This window comes from Rhinopithecus roxellana, chromosome 17 (assembly GCF_007565055.1).
Source record: "Rhinopithecus roxellana isolate Shanxi Qingling chromosome 17, ASM756505v1, whole genome shotgun sequence".
NCBI classification, from domain to species: Eukaryota; Metazoa; Chordata; class Mammalia; order Primates; family Cercopithecidae; genus Rhinopithecus; species Rhinopithecus roxellana.
The window spans coordinates 107,924,997-107,939,289 of record NC_044565.1 but is presented as its reverse complement, the minus strand read 5'-3'; the positions used below and the strand labels follow the sequence as shown (position 1 = coordinate 107,939,289).

At 42.5% G+C, this 14,293-nt stretch overlaps 1 protein-coding gene across 4 annotated transcripts in view; it reads right to left on the bottom strand.

Moving 5' to 3' along the window:
* Nucleotides 1-14,293, bottom strand: part of TBC1D8 (TBC1 domain family member 8) — a 135,981-nt gene that overhangs the window by 47,296 nt on the left and 74,392 nt on the right. For 3 of the 4 annotated variants that reach the window (XM_030920744.1, XM_030920745.1, XM_030920746.1), the window contains exon 3: nt 1,602-1,720. In XM_030920744.1, coding sequence (XP_030776604.1) covers nt 1,602-1,720 — 119 coding nt within the window. Of the gene's footprint in view, nt 1-1,601; nt 1,721-2,785; nt 2,805-14,293 lie in introns of those variants that run through there. The other variant, XM_030920747.1, reaches the window with a different exon arrangement.

Genomic DNA, 14,293 nt, shown 5'->3' with positions numbered 1-14,293 from the left:
TGAGTGACAGAGCAAGACCCTGTCTCAAAAAAACAACCAACAAAAATAAACTCTGTTTTTCTCTTATTCATCTTTTGTCAGTGTAATTTCCAAGACCCCAGCCATGAAATCTAGGAGAGTCAAGGACAAGTTTTCTTATTCTACAGAAACTGTTTTAAAATCACTGTAGCAAAAGTTAATTTTCTTCCTCCAAATTAAGAAGAGCAATACCTAAATTAAAGAACCACTACAACTTGCATTAGACCAAGACAGGTGGGGGTAAGTGTGAAAAATAGCACTGAATGGGGCCTTTCTGTAGCTACCCAAGTGTGATATGACCCAGGGAAGTGAGCCACAGTTGGCTGGGCCAGGATGAGGGCCGACCCGAGGCCACCATGGCCCAGTCCACCCACTAACCCCACTGGCCAGGTATAACTCCAAGAAGACATTGTCAAGCTGGCTGGACTTGGGATGCCTTCCCTTTCACCAGATCCCATAAGTATCCCCCAGTCCCCGAAGGAAAAGATTTTGTTCCTCCAAAATCAAAAATCTGCTTTGACACCCTTTACGAAAAGCCATGGCACTTGAGGTATTAGAAAGCCAAGCTTTTTGCAGAAAACAAAATCGAAGGGCTAGGAGGTTTTACTCTAAGGAAGGAAAAGTGTATCACACGCTAATGTGTTAAAGTATTTAATGAGAGAGTTAAATTTAGAATGAGAAACTATCTCTCCCAGCCCAATGGGGCTTTGAAAGCACTGATTATCCATCATGTTATTGCAGGGAGGCCAGTTATATAAGACTGTAACTCACAGGAGGCATCACAGATACCTCCCAAAATATTCCTCTCTTGCCAACTCAAAACTTAATTGGCTTTCATTACATTTAATTTACATATTTTAAGAATAAACATCCACTTCTAGCAGGAGGAAAGTGGTAGATCCAACAGAATAGTGTGACAAGATGTCACAACTGCAAAAAAAAAAAAAAAGGTGATTTAAGAAGTCAAATAACGTGTTGCTCTGCAAAAACATAAATCTTAACATTATTTTTTTTTCCGGCGATAATAAAGGGCCTTCACTCCTGTAAAGAATAACAAAAACTAAGCCTGAGAATAAAGTCTTTTTTTTTTTTTTTTTGAGACGGAGTCTCGCTCTGTCGCCCAGGCTGCAGTGCAGTGGCACAATCTTGGCTCACTGCAAGCTCCGCCTCCCGGGTTCACGCCATTCTCTTGCCTCAGCCTCCCGAGTAGCTGGGACTACAGGCGCCTGCCACCACGCCCAGCTAATTTTTTTGGATTTTTTAGTAGAGACAGGGTTTCACCGTGTTAGCCAGGACGGCCTCGATCTCCTGACCTCGTGATCCACCCACCTTGGCCTCCCAAAGTGCTGGGATTACAAGAGTGAGCCACAGCGTCCGGCCAAGTCTTTTTTTAACATGTCAGGTGTATGTTGCTAGACTGACTACAAAGTTAAGACAGGTGATAAATGAAACTTATCTGGCTTTACGTACTAAGCCAAAAAGTTCAGTTAGCAGAAAAAACTGTTAGTATGCTCCAGTGTTCGAAATGTCTTAAGGAAAAAAGATGGAAAGATAGGGAGAAACGTTAAACTCAAGGGACCTACCTTTACCTTCCCTTTGACAAAACTGGCAATGTCATCTTTATTATCAAAGACGGACAAGGTGTGAAGGAGATTTTGTTCCAGCCAGTCCCAGTGCTGGTTGATTTCCTCTAATGTTGCACCTGGATTCGAACAGAAAAAGATACAGAGCTTTAAAAAATGCAATGAAAGTAATTCCTAGAACATGAACTCATTTTCTAAATACTGTGTATCCCCGTGTTGATGTTATTAAAACATCTGGGCTCTCATACCCTGGGCCACGGTTTGCCAGATGAAATGGAAGGCACCCCCATCAGGGCTGTGGTGCCCCTCCCCGCAGCAGTGGGATGTGCAAGCATCACTCCTACTGCCACACGGATGGGCCAGGTGGCCAAGTGAGTGACCGCTGGGACTGTTCTGTGACCATCCGACCCACCCTACTAACGCACAGAACTCCGACCATCTCCACTCAAACGACAGAAACATTTCTAATTATTCAGCTACTCCAGCATGGAACAAGCCCAGAACGGCAGACCAATCCTGAGCAGCCTTGCAAAGTTCTCCCATGAAAAGAAGAGTCCCTTCAAGAGGTGCCGAAGCCCAAGTCCATGGAGCAAAGAGCCTCTTGCCAGGGCTCTGCTGAAGGCCCCAGGGGCTGCCACTTGCACCCAACATTGCTGCAACACAACAAGCAATGGCCTAGGAAATTTACAGCTTACAAATGTATACTTCACAGCATTTACAGCAATGGCCGTTAAAAACATACATAAAAAGAGGTCTTACAGTACATGTTAAAACAGAAACACAAAGGCATTAAATCATAGGCAGTAAATTCATTTCTTTCAATGACAACATTTTTTAATCACCACATTATTAAAGCATTAAGCAAAAAGCTTAGTCATTTTAGTTGTATTTCCTCTCTATTCTCATCATCTCTACTGGACAACGGGCACTTTGACACAGGGACTGTTCCCAGTTCCTCATGAAGGGCCTGGCACGCAGCAGATGCTCAACAAGGTCCACTGACTAGAAGCACACACGGTCCTGGACAACAAAAACATGTGGGCATCAGGTGTTTCTAGTGTAGGCAGGTTTCCAAAATGGGAAGCAGGAGATATTCTAACCTCAAAGAAATGAGACGAACAACAGAGCTGAATCATTTAGCCAGTGTGAGAGGGATATGGTGCCCAGAGCCACCCACCACTTACCCAAAAGCCAGATATGGACCGGGCACAGTGGCTCACGCCTGTAATCCCAGCACTTTGGGAGGCCGAGGTGAGTGGATCACTTGAGGACAGGAGTTTGAGACCAGCCTGGCCAACATGATAAAACTCCATCTCTACTAAAAACACAAAAATTAACCAGGCGTGGTGGTAGGCCCCCCTAACCCCACCTACTTGGGAGGCTAGGTCAGGAGAATCACTCGAACCTGGGAGGAGGAGGCTGCAGTGAGCCGAGACCACGCCATTGCAATCCAGCCTGGGTGACAAGAGCGAGACTCTGTCTCAAAAGAAAAAAAAAAAAGCCACGCATGCATTTTGCTTAGTCATCTTTCTCTCCGCATGTTATATGCAGCCTTCCTCTCCCTTGAATGTAAATATAAACACCCCACACAAGAAGGTGCCAGGGGACTGGCTCTGGACTTGTGGCTGCTTTGGGGTCCATGAGAACGAAAAACATCTATCTGTAGTAGGACTGTTGTTCTGAGCAGACACTTAGGGAAGGAATAAAAAGAAGTATCTAATAGAATACTTCATAAGGAATAACAAAAGTTTAAAACAATGGTGCTTATTTTTGAATTTTCCCCCATTTTGGGGCAAGGCATTGGCCAAAGCAGTATCCTTCAGTCATCACTAAAGCCAGCGTTCCCATTAGAGCTGGGAGGGCCCAGGCTTCTCTCTGCCCGAGGTCTCTATTCACAGGCCATGACTCCCCCGTCCCTGCACCAAGAGCCCTTGGCCAGTGACCTTGCCCTACTGCCCCTCGGTCCCACCTCCTGTGTCCTGCTCTCCAAGGATCACAGAAGCCCAAGGAGCAGCCCACTCAGGTGCAGCAGAAGCTCCCTCTGCGGTGAGGGTCCCGGTCCTCTTGCTCTCCTCTTCCTGCCGTCTGGGAGGGTTCCCGCGGTATCACGAAACCCCTGGCCCTTCAGGCTCGCCATCCCTCTTACAACTGGGAAAGTGTGTTTTAAAACAAAATCAAACCCAGCTACTCCAGGCTTCCCAGCATGACTCTCTTGAAGCTTCTGACTTTCCCCACCTGCACTGAGGCTCAGAGCATCTGCTTCGTTCCTCAGCTGGTTGTAACACACGCCACGCTGACCCGACTTAGGGGTACATCTGGTTTACCTGCCACTGGCTTAAGTCTCCCTGCCCTGTTCAGTGTCCCCAGGTGGCAGGTGTGTAGGTGTCAGCCACAAGAACACCCTTCTCTAAATCCAGTGGGTCAACAATGGTGTCTATCACATCACTAAGTTGGGTTCCACCCAAGCTGCTAATCTTGCACAAACACCTGGGGTAGCCCAGGGCTCTGCTTTTCCTTGGCACTTTAAGACCTTTTCTTTCTAGGTCTTTATCCTTTATTATCCATTACAATAAAACCCATTACTCAGAATACTGAAGAAAAAAAAAAGTGAAGAATAAGCTGAAAAGGGAGCATTTTATGGGACCTCGATTTTTTGCTATTTGTTTTCATGGACCCTCTCACTGATCCAGAAGAAGAGAGAACCAAGAGTTGCAGGAACAAAGACGAACTAAAGCAGGGAGAAAACTCACCTTTGTGGTGCTGGTCTGTTCCAGATGCGATCTCACTGATGTGTGACCAAGACTGAGTGAGGAAATGGAGGCTCAAGTATTTGTCCAAAATCATGTCAAATGAAGGGCAAACCAGGGCATGAAATGACTCTCTACAACCTGGAAGTACTCTGGGGTCCTTCTATAAAAAGCTATATTTGAATTTTTTTTTTTTTTTTTTTTTTTTTTTGGGAGATAGAGTCTCTCTCTGTCGCCCAGGCTGCAGTGCAGTGGTGCAATCTCGGCTCACTGTAACTCTGTCTCCTGGGTTCAAGAGATTCTCCCATCTCAGCCTCCCAAATAGCTGGGACCACAGGTACACACCACCCCAGCCTGGCTAATTTTTGTATTTTTAGTAGAGATACGGTTTCACCATGTTGGTCAAGCTGGTCTTGAACTCCTGACCTCGTGATCTGTCTGCCTTGGCCCCACAGAGTGCTGGGATTACAGGCGTGAGCCACCGCGCCTGGCCCTGCTACATTTGAATTTTTTTTTTTTTTTTTTTTTTGAGACAGAGTCTCATTCTGTCACCCAGGCTGGAGTGCAGTGGTACAATCTTGGCTCACTGCAAGCTCCACCTCCCAGGTTCACGCCATTCTCTTGCCTCAGCCTCCCCAGCAGCTGGGACTACAGGTGCCCGCCACCACGCCCGCTAATTTTTATATTTTTAGTAGAGACGGGGTTTCACCGTGTTAGCCAGGATGGTCTCAGACTCCTGACCTTGTGATTTGCCTGCCTCGGCCTCCCAAAGTGCTGGAATTACAAGCGTGAGCCACCGCGCCCGGCCACATTTGAATTTTGAATTTTTAAGTATCGTTTACATCACCCTCAGACCCAGTTCTTGCTATGGCTGGGCATTAAAAGAGATACTCTGTGCTTCCACTTACAGCAAGCTCTCTCCCTCCACTCCCATCCTCCCAAATGCATCCTTTCGGGCGACCTGATACAGTTTTTCATTTATCCTGCTATTAAGTTCACAGAGGCTAACACCATTAACTGGTAACAGCTAACCCAGCTAACCGCATGCGTCTTCCTCAACTGATAACTTTAGATAACATGAATAAATTATCATCAAGCCCCAACATAACATATCCCTATGGAATTAAGATTTGGGACAACGTCATCAAAAAACTAGACTTTTATTCTTTAAAAAATTCATTCTACCTACTGGGAAGGAGCTAATCATAGAGAAAGATAATTCTAACACAAAAACCAACCCACACCTTAAAAAAGAAAATAAACCACACATAAAAAAAATCTATCACTGAGTCATAGTAAGGTTTTGTTCCAATCTACCCTGCTTCTGAATATAAGACATAATTGTATGCTTCTCCCAGCAAAGACAATCAATATGATGAAACTTTTCCACCCTACTGGCTTCTATTTCCTACAGAAGTTGCCAAATGGCAGGGAAATTTTCCAGACTATAATTTCCTCTACAGGAAAGTCTTACGATGGGTTCCACGAATTCCACAAATCAATGCAAGCCGACCACACATCCATGACCGCAAAAGATTAAAAGGGAAAGTCCTTCAATATATGTCACATACCACAGTTCTGAAACTACACTACAGCAGTGGTTTTCAAACTACATAAAGTAGCACATCTCAAAATACCTTTCTTCAAAAAAAAAAAATCATAATAATACAAAACAGAATATATGCCAACTCCTAAGAAGAGCTACTGATTTGTAAAATAATGTTTGAGTTATGCACACACACGTGAATATATTTCTGTCTGTAGGTCATGGTCAAAAAAAGATTGAAAGCCACTGCATTGTAGACATACAAGCAGTGCAAAGGGTAGAGAAGAGAAAACAAAGTGAGAATGTGTCATCCATTGAAGACGCAGGATGATAAAAAGCCTACAAATAAACCCAGTACCACAGCAATGTTCTCACTGCAGCTTCTGCTGACTTTCCAAAACCAAGACAGAGGAGAGCTGCTATTGTGGCCTGAATTTTGTCTCTCCAAAATTCATGTTGAAGCCCCAGCTCCCAATGGGAGGATGTTTGGAGATAGCACTTTTAAGGAGGTATAAGGTTAAATAAGGTCATTACTAGTTTGGCATGCCTGGTGTCCTTGTAAGGAGAGACACCAGGTTAGTGCATCCACAGAGAAAAGGCCACGTGAGGATACAGAGAGAAGGTTGCTGTCTGCAATCCAAGGAGAGAGGAGACCTCACCAGAGGCCAACCCTGCTGGCACCTTGAGCCCGGACTTCCCAGTCTCCACAACTGTGAGAAATAAATTCTTGTTTTTTAAGCCACTCAGTGTATGTGTGTAGTGGGCGGGAGGTAGAGGTAAGGAGCAGCACTAGCAAGCTAATGCAGCTGTCTAAAACCAAAATGTATAGGAAGATTGTGGACTGTCATGGAAGTCCAATTAGCAAAATTATGCCTGTCTTATTAAGACCTCCAATTTTTCAAAAAAAAATACTTTTTCATTATCTAAGACAATGAAAGTCCAGTGGATCTTAAATTTCACCCACATAAGAAGTCAAAAGTCAGAGTTATAAATACCTCTGCAAAACTAAAATTCAGTATGAGGAACCTCAGGTAAGGCCACAAAACAAACAACACTGATGACTTAGGAGTAACCAAATCCATGTTCTAAGAACAACCAGAGGAGGTCAACAGAGGACATTTTCTGGATGCCTGACGTGTGTCAGGAATTTTGTTCCATATACCATACACATAATGTCACTTATCTCCATAAAATATTACAAGGTAACTGCCAGTATTTTAATGTTCTAGGTGAGAAGAACAAAGTGAAGAAAATAACCAACCCAAAAGCCAGTTCATCTGACTCGGGCCTGGCTCTGCCTGTGACATCGTCATGGATGGAAGCTCCCAGTGGCTGAGTCACACTGAAACGTACACATAATGTTTATTCTCTTAGGTTTTTCCCAGAGGTATTTTCAGGAAATAAAACAAGCATCTCATTGTCTATGCCCACAGCTTCTGCATGCACACTGCCACAAAGAACTTGATCTAAGCTTGTTTTCAAAAGCAGCTGTTTCTCTCTGCACAGTCAATATCCAACTGAATTAAGTGCCTTCTCCAGCCACCTAAGTCTTAATCAACAATAAAACGGGCATTCTGTGTGCTTAGTTCAGATCTGTTCCTCTGAAATGACAGGACATTTCTCTACAGGCCAAACACTAACCATCTACTGTCTAAATGCCTGGGCTAAAAGCCATACAGACTACAAAGGAGCTAGTTAAAAGTCAACTGCCATGGCAGTTTCATTCCCAAATCTCACTCAACACTCACCCTGTGCAGGGTAACTCAGGATCAAAGAATTCAAGCAAAAATTACACTTTAAGGAAGGAAAGGGTTGGAACAAAAAGCCTTTGATTTTCAGAAAGCTGACATTCTTCCAGTGGATACGGTAACATCTAATCTGTAAGTCGAAAGCAGTATCTTTACAAGAACATATAAAAAGTTCAATGATCATCCCATCATCATGATTTACAAGATTTTTAGTCGGTTATATTTTTCACTATACAGTTTAAGAAAATAAGCTTTAAATGTTTCCTTTTACAAAATGTCCTCGGCTTTTTTTTGCCTTCAAGTGAAATTAAAGAGTCCTAAAAGTGAAAAACAGACAAACTTAATCTCTGACAGTAAAAGTAAAATAGCCTTTTAATTTATAACTGAAATGGTCATTAAAATGTCCTTGTATTAGTACCAGTAGACACACTTTCCAGAAATAAAAGCAGGAATAGAAGACACAGGAAAAACATGATCTATGATCAAACGAAAAATCAGTAAGTAGAAACAGAGTCAGAAATGACACAAAAAGTACAGTCAGTGGACCAAGACATAAAACAGCTATTATAATTATACTCTAAGGCCAGGCACAGTGGCTCACGCCTATAATCCCAACACTTTGTGAGGCAGAGGCAGGCAGATCACCTGAGGTCAGGAGTTTGAGACCAGCCTGGCCAACATGGTGAAACCCCATCTCTACTAAAAAATACAAAAATTAGTTAGGTGTGGTGGCGGGCGCTGGTAGACCCAGCTCCTCGGAGGCTGAGGCAAGAGAATTGCTTGAACCCGGGAGGTGGAGGTTGCAGTGAGACGAGATCACGGCACTGCACTCTAGCCTGGGCAAAAGAGCAAGACTACGTCTCAAAAATATAAAATAAAATAAAATAAAAATAAATATATTCCGTATGTTCAAATGGTAGAAGAAGGCACAAGCCTGTTAAGCCAAATCAAATGGAAGACATTTAAGAAGACCCAACTCAAATCTTTAGAAACGAAAAATATGGTATTTAAATTAAATTAAATCAATATGGGGGAAAAATCAATTCTTAAAAAATGTACAAAGTTAACTATTGGGTTATTAAAATAATTGCACAGAAAAAATAACCAATTAAACAGTGTTTTGATTACACATATGTACAGGAATACCTCAAAAATATTGTGGGTTCAGTTCCAGACCCATGAAATGAAGCAAATATCACAATAGACCAAGTCACACAAATTTTTTTGGCTTCCCAGTGCGTATACTGGCCTGGTGCAGTGGCTCATGCCTGTAACCTCAGCACACTGGGAGGCCAAGGTGGGCAGATCACAAGGTCAGGAGTTTGAGACCAGCCTGGCCAACATGGTGCAACCCCGTCTCTACTAAAAATACAAAAATTAGCCAGGTGTAGTGGCATGCACCTGTAATCTCAGCTACTTGGGAGGCTGAGGCAGAGAATTTCTTGAATCCAGGAGGCAGAAGTTGCAGAGAGCGGAGATCGAGTCCCGCTGCACTCCAGCCTGGGCGACAGAGCGAGACTATCTCAAAAAAAAAAAAAAAAACAAAGTTATATTGACACTATACTGTAGTCTATTAAGTGTGCAATCGCATAATTATGAATCCTCCATCTCCTCTCTCCTGCTGTTTCTGGTGGCCTCTGACCATGTATTTGTATGGTGTTGGAGATACAGCCAGTGGCTATGGGAGGAAGGTGCTTTCTGGCTGGCAGAGTGTTTACGACTTCAGTTCTTACACCAAACGCACCTTGCTAAATCTAAACAACCAGTTGGCTATTAAAATAATGAATCCTCCTCTCTTATAAGGTAGACATACAGCCATGACAATGTACTGTGCTGGCCTTTAAGGCATTTTGTTCCAAATACTGCATGGGAAGAGGAAAATGTTCTCTCTTCGAGAACAGTGGTGACAATCACAGAGGAACAAGCTTGAAGAACAGTTTTCACAGATTGTCATGGGGGACATTGAGATTAGGGAGAGGCATACTTTGGAGATATTGTGGGTTTGGTTCTAGACCACCACAATAAAGCAAATAAAAAAGTGAGTCACTCATAGGTTTTTAAATTTCCCAATGCATATAAAAATTATGTTCGCGGCATGCCGTAGTCTATTCAGTGTGCGAAAGCATTATGTCTTTTAAGAAGTACATGCCTTACCTAGAGAATACTTTATGGCTTAAAAAAAATGTTCATGATTATCTGAGCCTTTAGCAAGTCGTAATCTTTGTGCTGGTGGAGGGTCTTGCCTCAATGTTGATGGCTGCTGACTCATCAGTGTGCTGGTTGCTGAAAGTTGGGGTGGCTGTGACAATTTCTCAATATAAGACAACAATGAAGTTTCTTGCATGACTGACTCTCCTGTTCACGAAGATGCTGTTGATAGCATTTTGCCCACAGTAAAACTTCTTTCAAATTTGGAGTTAATTCTCTCAAACTGCTGCTTTATGAACTAAGGTTTATGAAATATTCTAAATCCTTTGTTGTTATTTCAGCAATGTCTGAAGCGTTCAACAATGTTTCAACAGCCTCTTCACCAGGAGAAGTTTCCCTCTCTAGAAGCCACTTTCTTTGCTTATCGATAAGGAGCAACTCCTCATTTATTCAAGTTTAATAAGAGTGCAGCAATTCAGTCCCATCTTCAGGCTCCACTTCTAATTCCAGTTCTCTTGCTGTTTCCATCACATCTGCAGTGACTCCCGCCACTGAAGCCTTGAATCCCTGAAGCCCTCAAAGTCATCCATGAGGATTAGAATCAACTTCTTCCAAACTCCTATTAATGTTGGTATTGGCCGGGCGCGGTGGCTCAAGCCTGTAATCTCAGCACTTTGGGAGGCCGAGACGGGCGGATCACGAGGTCAGGAGATCGAGACCATCCTGGCTAACACGGTGAAACCCTGTCTCTACTAAAAAAATACAAAAACTAGCCGGGCGAGGTGGCGGGCGCCTGTAGTCCCAGCTACTCGGGAGGCTGAGGCAGGAGAATGGCCTAAACTCGGGAGGCGGAGCTTGCAGTGAGCTGAGATCTGGCCACTGCACTCCAGCCTGGGTGACAGAGCAAGACTCCGTCTCAAAAAAAAAAAAAAAAAAAAAAAAAAAAAAGTTGGCATTTTGACCTCCTTCCAAGAATCACAAACGTGCCTCAGGCATCTAAGATGGCAAATCCTGACTATGACCTACAGCAGCAGCTGAGACACCTGCGAAGGGATGCATCTTTTCTCCTGTAGGCTTGAGTCGAGAACTCTCAGTCATCTTGGTAATACCAGTTTGGAAGTCCAAAGTTGCAGAAGAAAGACCAGAACGTTCAGGAAAAAAACTTAACTGTATCTAGCAATTCAGATATGGTGGAAGTGAAGTCAGTGTTCCAGGAAGATCTTTCAAAACAAAGGTAGTCATCTCTGGAAGATGTAACCACAGTGATGGTATGTAAACTCACACTTTTACCCTTAAAATCTCTGACTCTGGTAACACTAGAGAAAATGCACCAAGGCCAGGCGCAGTGGCTCAAGCCTGTAATCCCAGCACTTTGGGAGGCCAAGACGGGCGGATCACGAGGTCAGGAGATCGAGACCATCCTGGCTAACCCGGTGAAACCCCGTCTCTACTAAAAATACAAAAAACTAGCCGGGCGAGATGGCGGGCACCTGTAGTCCCAGCTACATGGGAGGCTGAGGCAGGAGAATGGCGTGAACCCGGGAGGCGGAGCTTGCAGTGAGCTGAGATCCAGCCACTGCACTCCAGCCCGGGCGACAGAGCAAGACTCCATCTCAAAAAAAAAAAAAAAGAAAGAAAGAAAAGAAAATGCACCAAGCAGCACAGGATACAATTTGCCAACAAGAAAAGGCAGAAAGGGAACAATGGCAAATAACCCACTGGATGATAACTTAGCACTTCAGGGAACAATCTACCTTATCTACTATTAAACAATAACTTGGCTGAGCGCGGTGGCTCGCGCCTGTAATCCCAGCACTTTGGGAGGCCAAGGCGGGCAGATCACCTGAGGTCAGGAGTTTGACACCAGCCTGGCCAACATGGTGAAACCCTGTCTCTACTAAAAATACAAAAATTAGTTGAGTGTGGTGATGGGTGCCTGTAATCCCAGCTACTCAGGAGGCTGAGGCAGGAGAATCGCTTGAACCTGGGAGGCAGAGGCTGCAGTAAGTGGAGATCGCACCATTACACTCCAGCCTGGGCGACAAGAGCAAGACTCCGTCCCAAAAAAACAGCAAGACTCCGTCCCCAAAAAAAAAAAAAAACAAATAATAACTAGAAAATAAGGTACATCTGTACACTGAAAGTAGTATTTGTTAATAATATCAATAAAATTGATAATATTCATACAAATAATATTAAAATGCCCAAGACTGATAGAACTTGTATTATGAATTTAAACACTCTGATTTGTATTAAACATAAGCAGTTAAACTTTGAACCAAGTTTTATGGGATTTTTTTCTCAAGTCATGTTTTTAGAATTGCAAATTAAATTATCATTCACTATTCTTATTGCTTTCCGTTTTATAGATAACATTCTTGGACACAAGGAACTAAATACAATATTTATATACAGAACATGTTTACTTTTTTTTTTTTTTTTTTTTTTTTTTTTTTTTTTTTTACAGAGTTTTGCCCGTTGCCCAGGCTGGAGTATAATGGCATGATCTCGGCTCACTGCAACCTCCACCTCCCGGTTCAAGAGATTCTCCTGCCTCAGTCTCCTGAGCAGCTGGGATTACAGGCACCCACCACGACGCCCAGCTAATTTTTAGTATTTTTAGTAGAGATGGGGTTTCACCATGTTGGCCAAGCTGGTCTTGAACTCCTGACCTCAGCTGATCTACCCGCCTCGGCCTCCCAAAGTGCTGGGATTACAGGCATGAGCCACTGCGCCTGGCCTACGATTTTATTAAAAGCCTGAATTTGAAGATATATTCCAATCCTGCATAAAGTTCATGTTGGCTTTTTACATTACCTAATTTTAAAAAACTTTTTTTAACCAATTTTCTATGCTAGGTTATGTTAAATACTATTAAATATCTTTATGACCAACCAATCCTACCAGTAATGAGAAAACTGTGTCTTAAAACAAATCTTTTTTTTTTTTTTTTTGAGATGGGAGTCTCGCTCTGTCACCCAGGCTGGAGTACAGTGGCGCCATCTCAGCTCACTGCAAACTCCGCCTCTCAGGTTCAAGCAATTCTGCCTCAGTCTCCCCAGGAGCTAGGATTACAGGTGCCCACTACCATGCCCTGCTAAGTTTTGCAGTTTTAGTAGAGATGGGGTTTCACAATGTTGGCCAGGCTAGTCTCGAACTCCTGACCTCAGGTGATCTGCCTGCATCAGCCTCCCAAAGTGTTGGGATTACAGGCGTGAGCCACCTCGCCCAGTCAACAAATCTGATTTTTAAGAAACCCTCACCTACTCTGCAGTCAGCTAAGCTTTTAATTACATTAATTTCAAGGACTTGAGAATTACATTTCTGCCTTTATCATCTGGGTATCAAACAATTACAAACCTAAAAATGGTTACCATAATTATCTATATAAGCCTAAATGATATGGACTTGAAAGACCCCAGGAGGTAAATATACATATTAAATTTGGATTTTTAATTATAAAAGACTGCACCTAAGCCTGTAATAGATCCATTGCTAAGAGTATTTTTGTAAATTCTGAATGTAATTCTTCAGGGTTTGTCTCAGTCAATAATAGGAAATTTAAATTATCACAGGCCTTAAGGCCTGGTTAAGTTATTAGGCCCTGTAAAGGAGGCTAGAAATGTGATCATTCTTTAGTTAATTGTTATTGATTGGTAGGTGATATTTTCTCAGATATTAAGTAAATGTAAAGCTTTGGGTACTTGGAGAATAACTTTCTGTAACACTAACCATTATTTGGTAATAGAATTTAAGAATGATGAAAGGTATTACATATTTTAGAAATTTAATTAAGGTCTAGATCAGAGCAGTAAATAATGGAGAAAAGCGTGCATGTGTTTTTCCCCAGTTTAATTTTAAGTACTTTACTATTGTACTCTCATTTTAAAAGTTTGCAGGGAAAAAAAGTTTTCAATGAACACAGATTAAATTCACTAAGTTCAAATATGCTTCCTTATATGATTTAAAATTTGCTGTGTGAAATTTAAAAGTGTTTTTAAAGACCTAAAATAAACGGACTATAAAAGAATCAAAAAATAAAATAAAATGGTGAATTCTTTCCAGAAGGTTTTCAATTTACTTTGTCCAGATGAATCAGAAGAATCACTATCTATGCAACTATAGCCTTATGAAATGTATTTCTTAAATAATAAGACTTGAAAGTCAAAATTACTCTTTGACCCATGGGCTACAGAATGGACGTTGTATTAGCAGGCATGAAAGCAACATTAATCTCCTTGTACCTCTCCATCAAGCTCTTGGGTAACCAGGTGCATTGCCAATGAGCATTAATACTTTGAAAGGAATCTTTTTTTTCTGAGCATTAGGTCTCAACAATACGTGTGTTCGTCTGTTTGCATTGCTATAAAGGAATACCTGAGGCTGGGTAATTTATAAAGGAAAGAGGTTTATTTGGCTCACAGTTCTGCAGGCTGTATGGAAAACAATTGCACCAGCATCTGCTCCTGGTGAGGCCTCAGGAAGCTTACAATCATGGCAGAA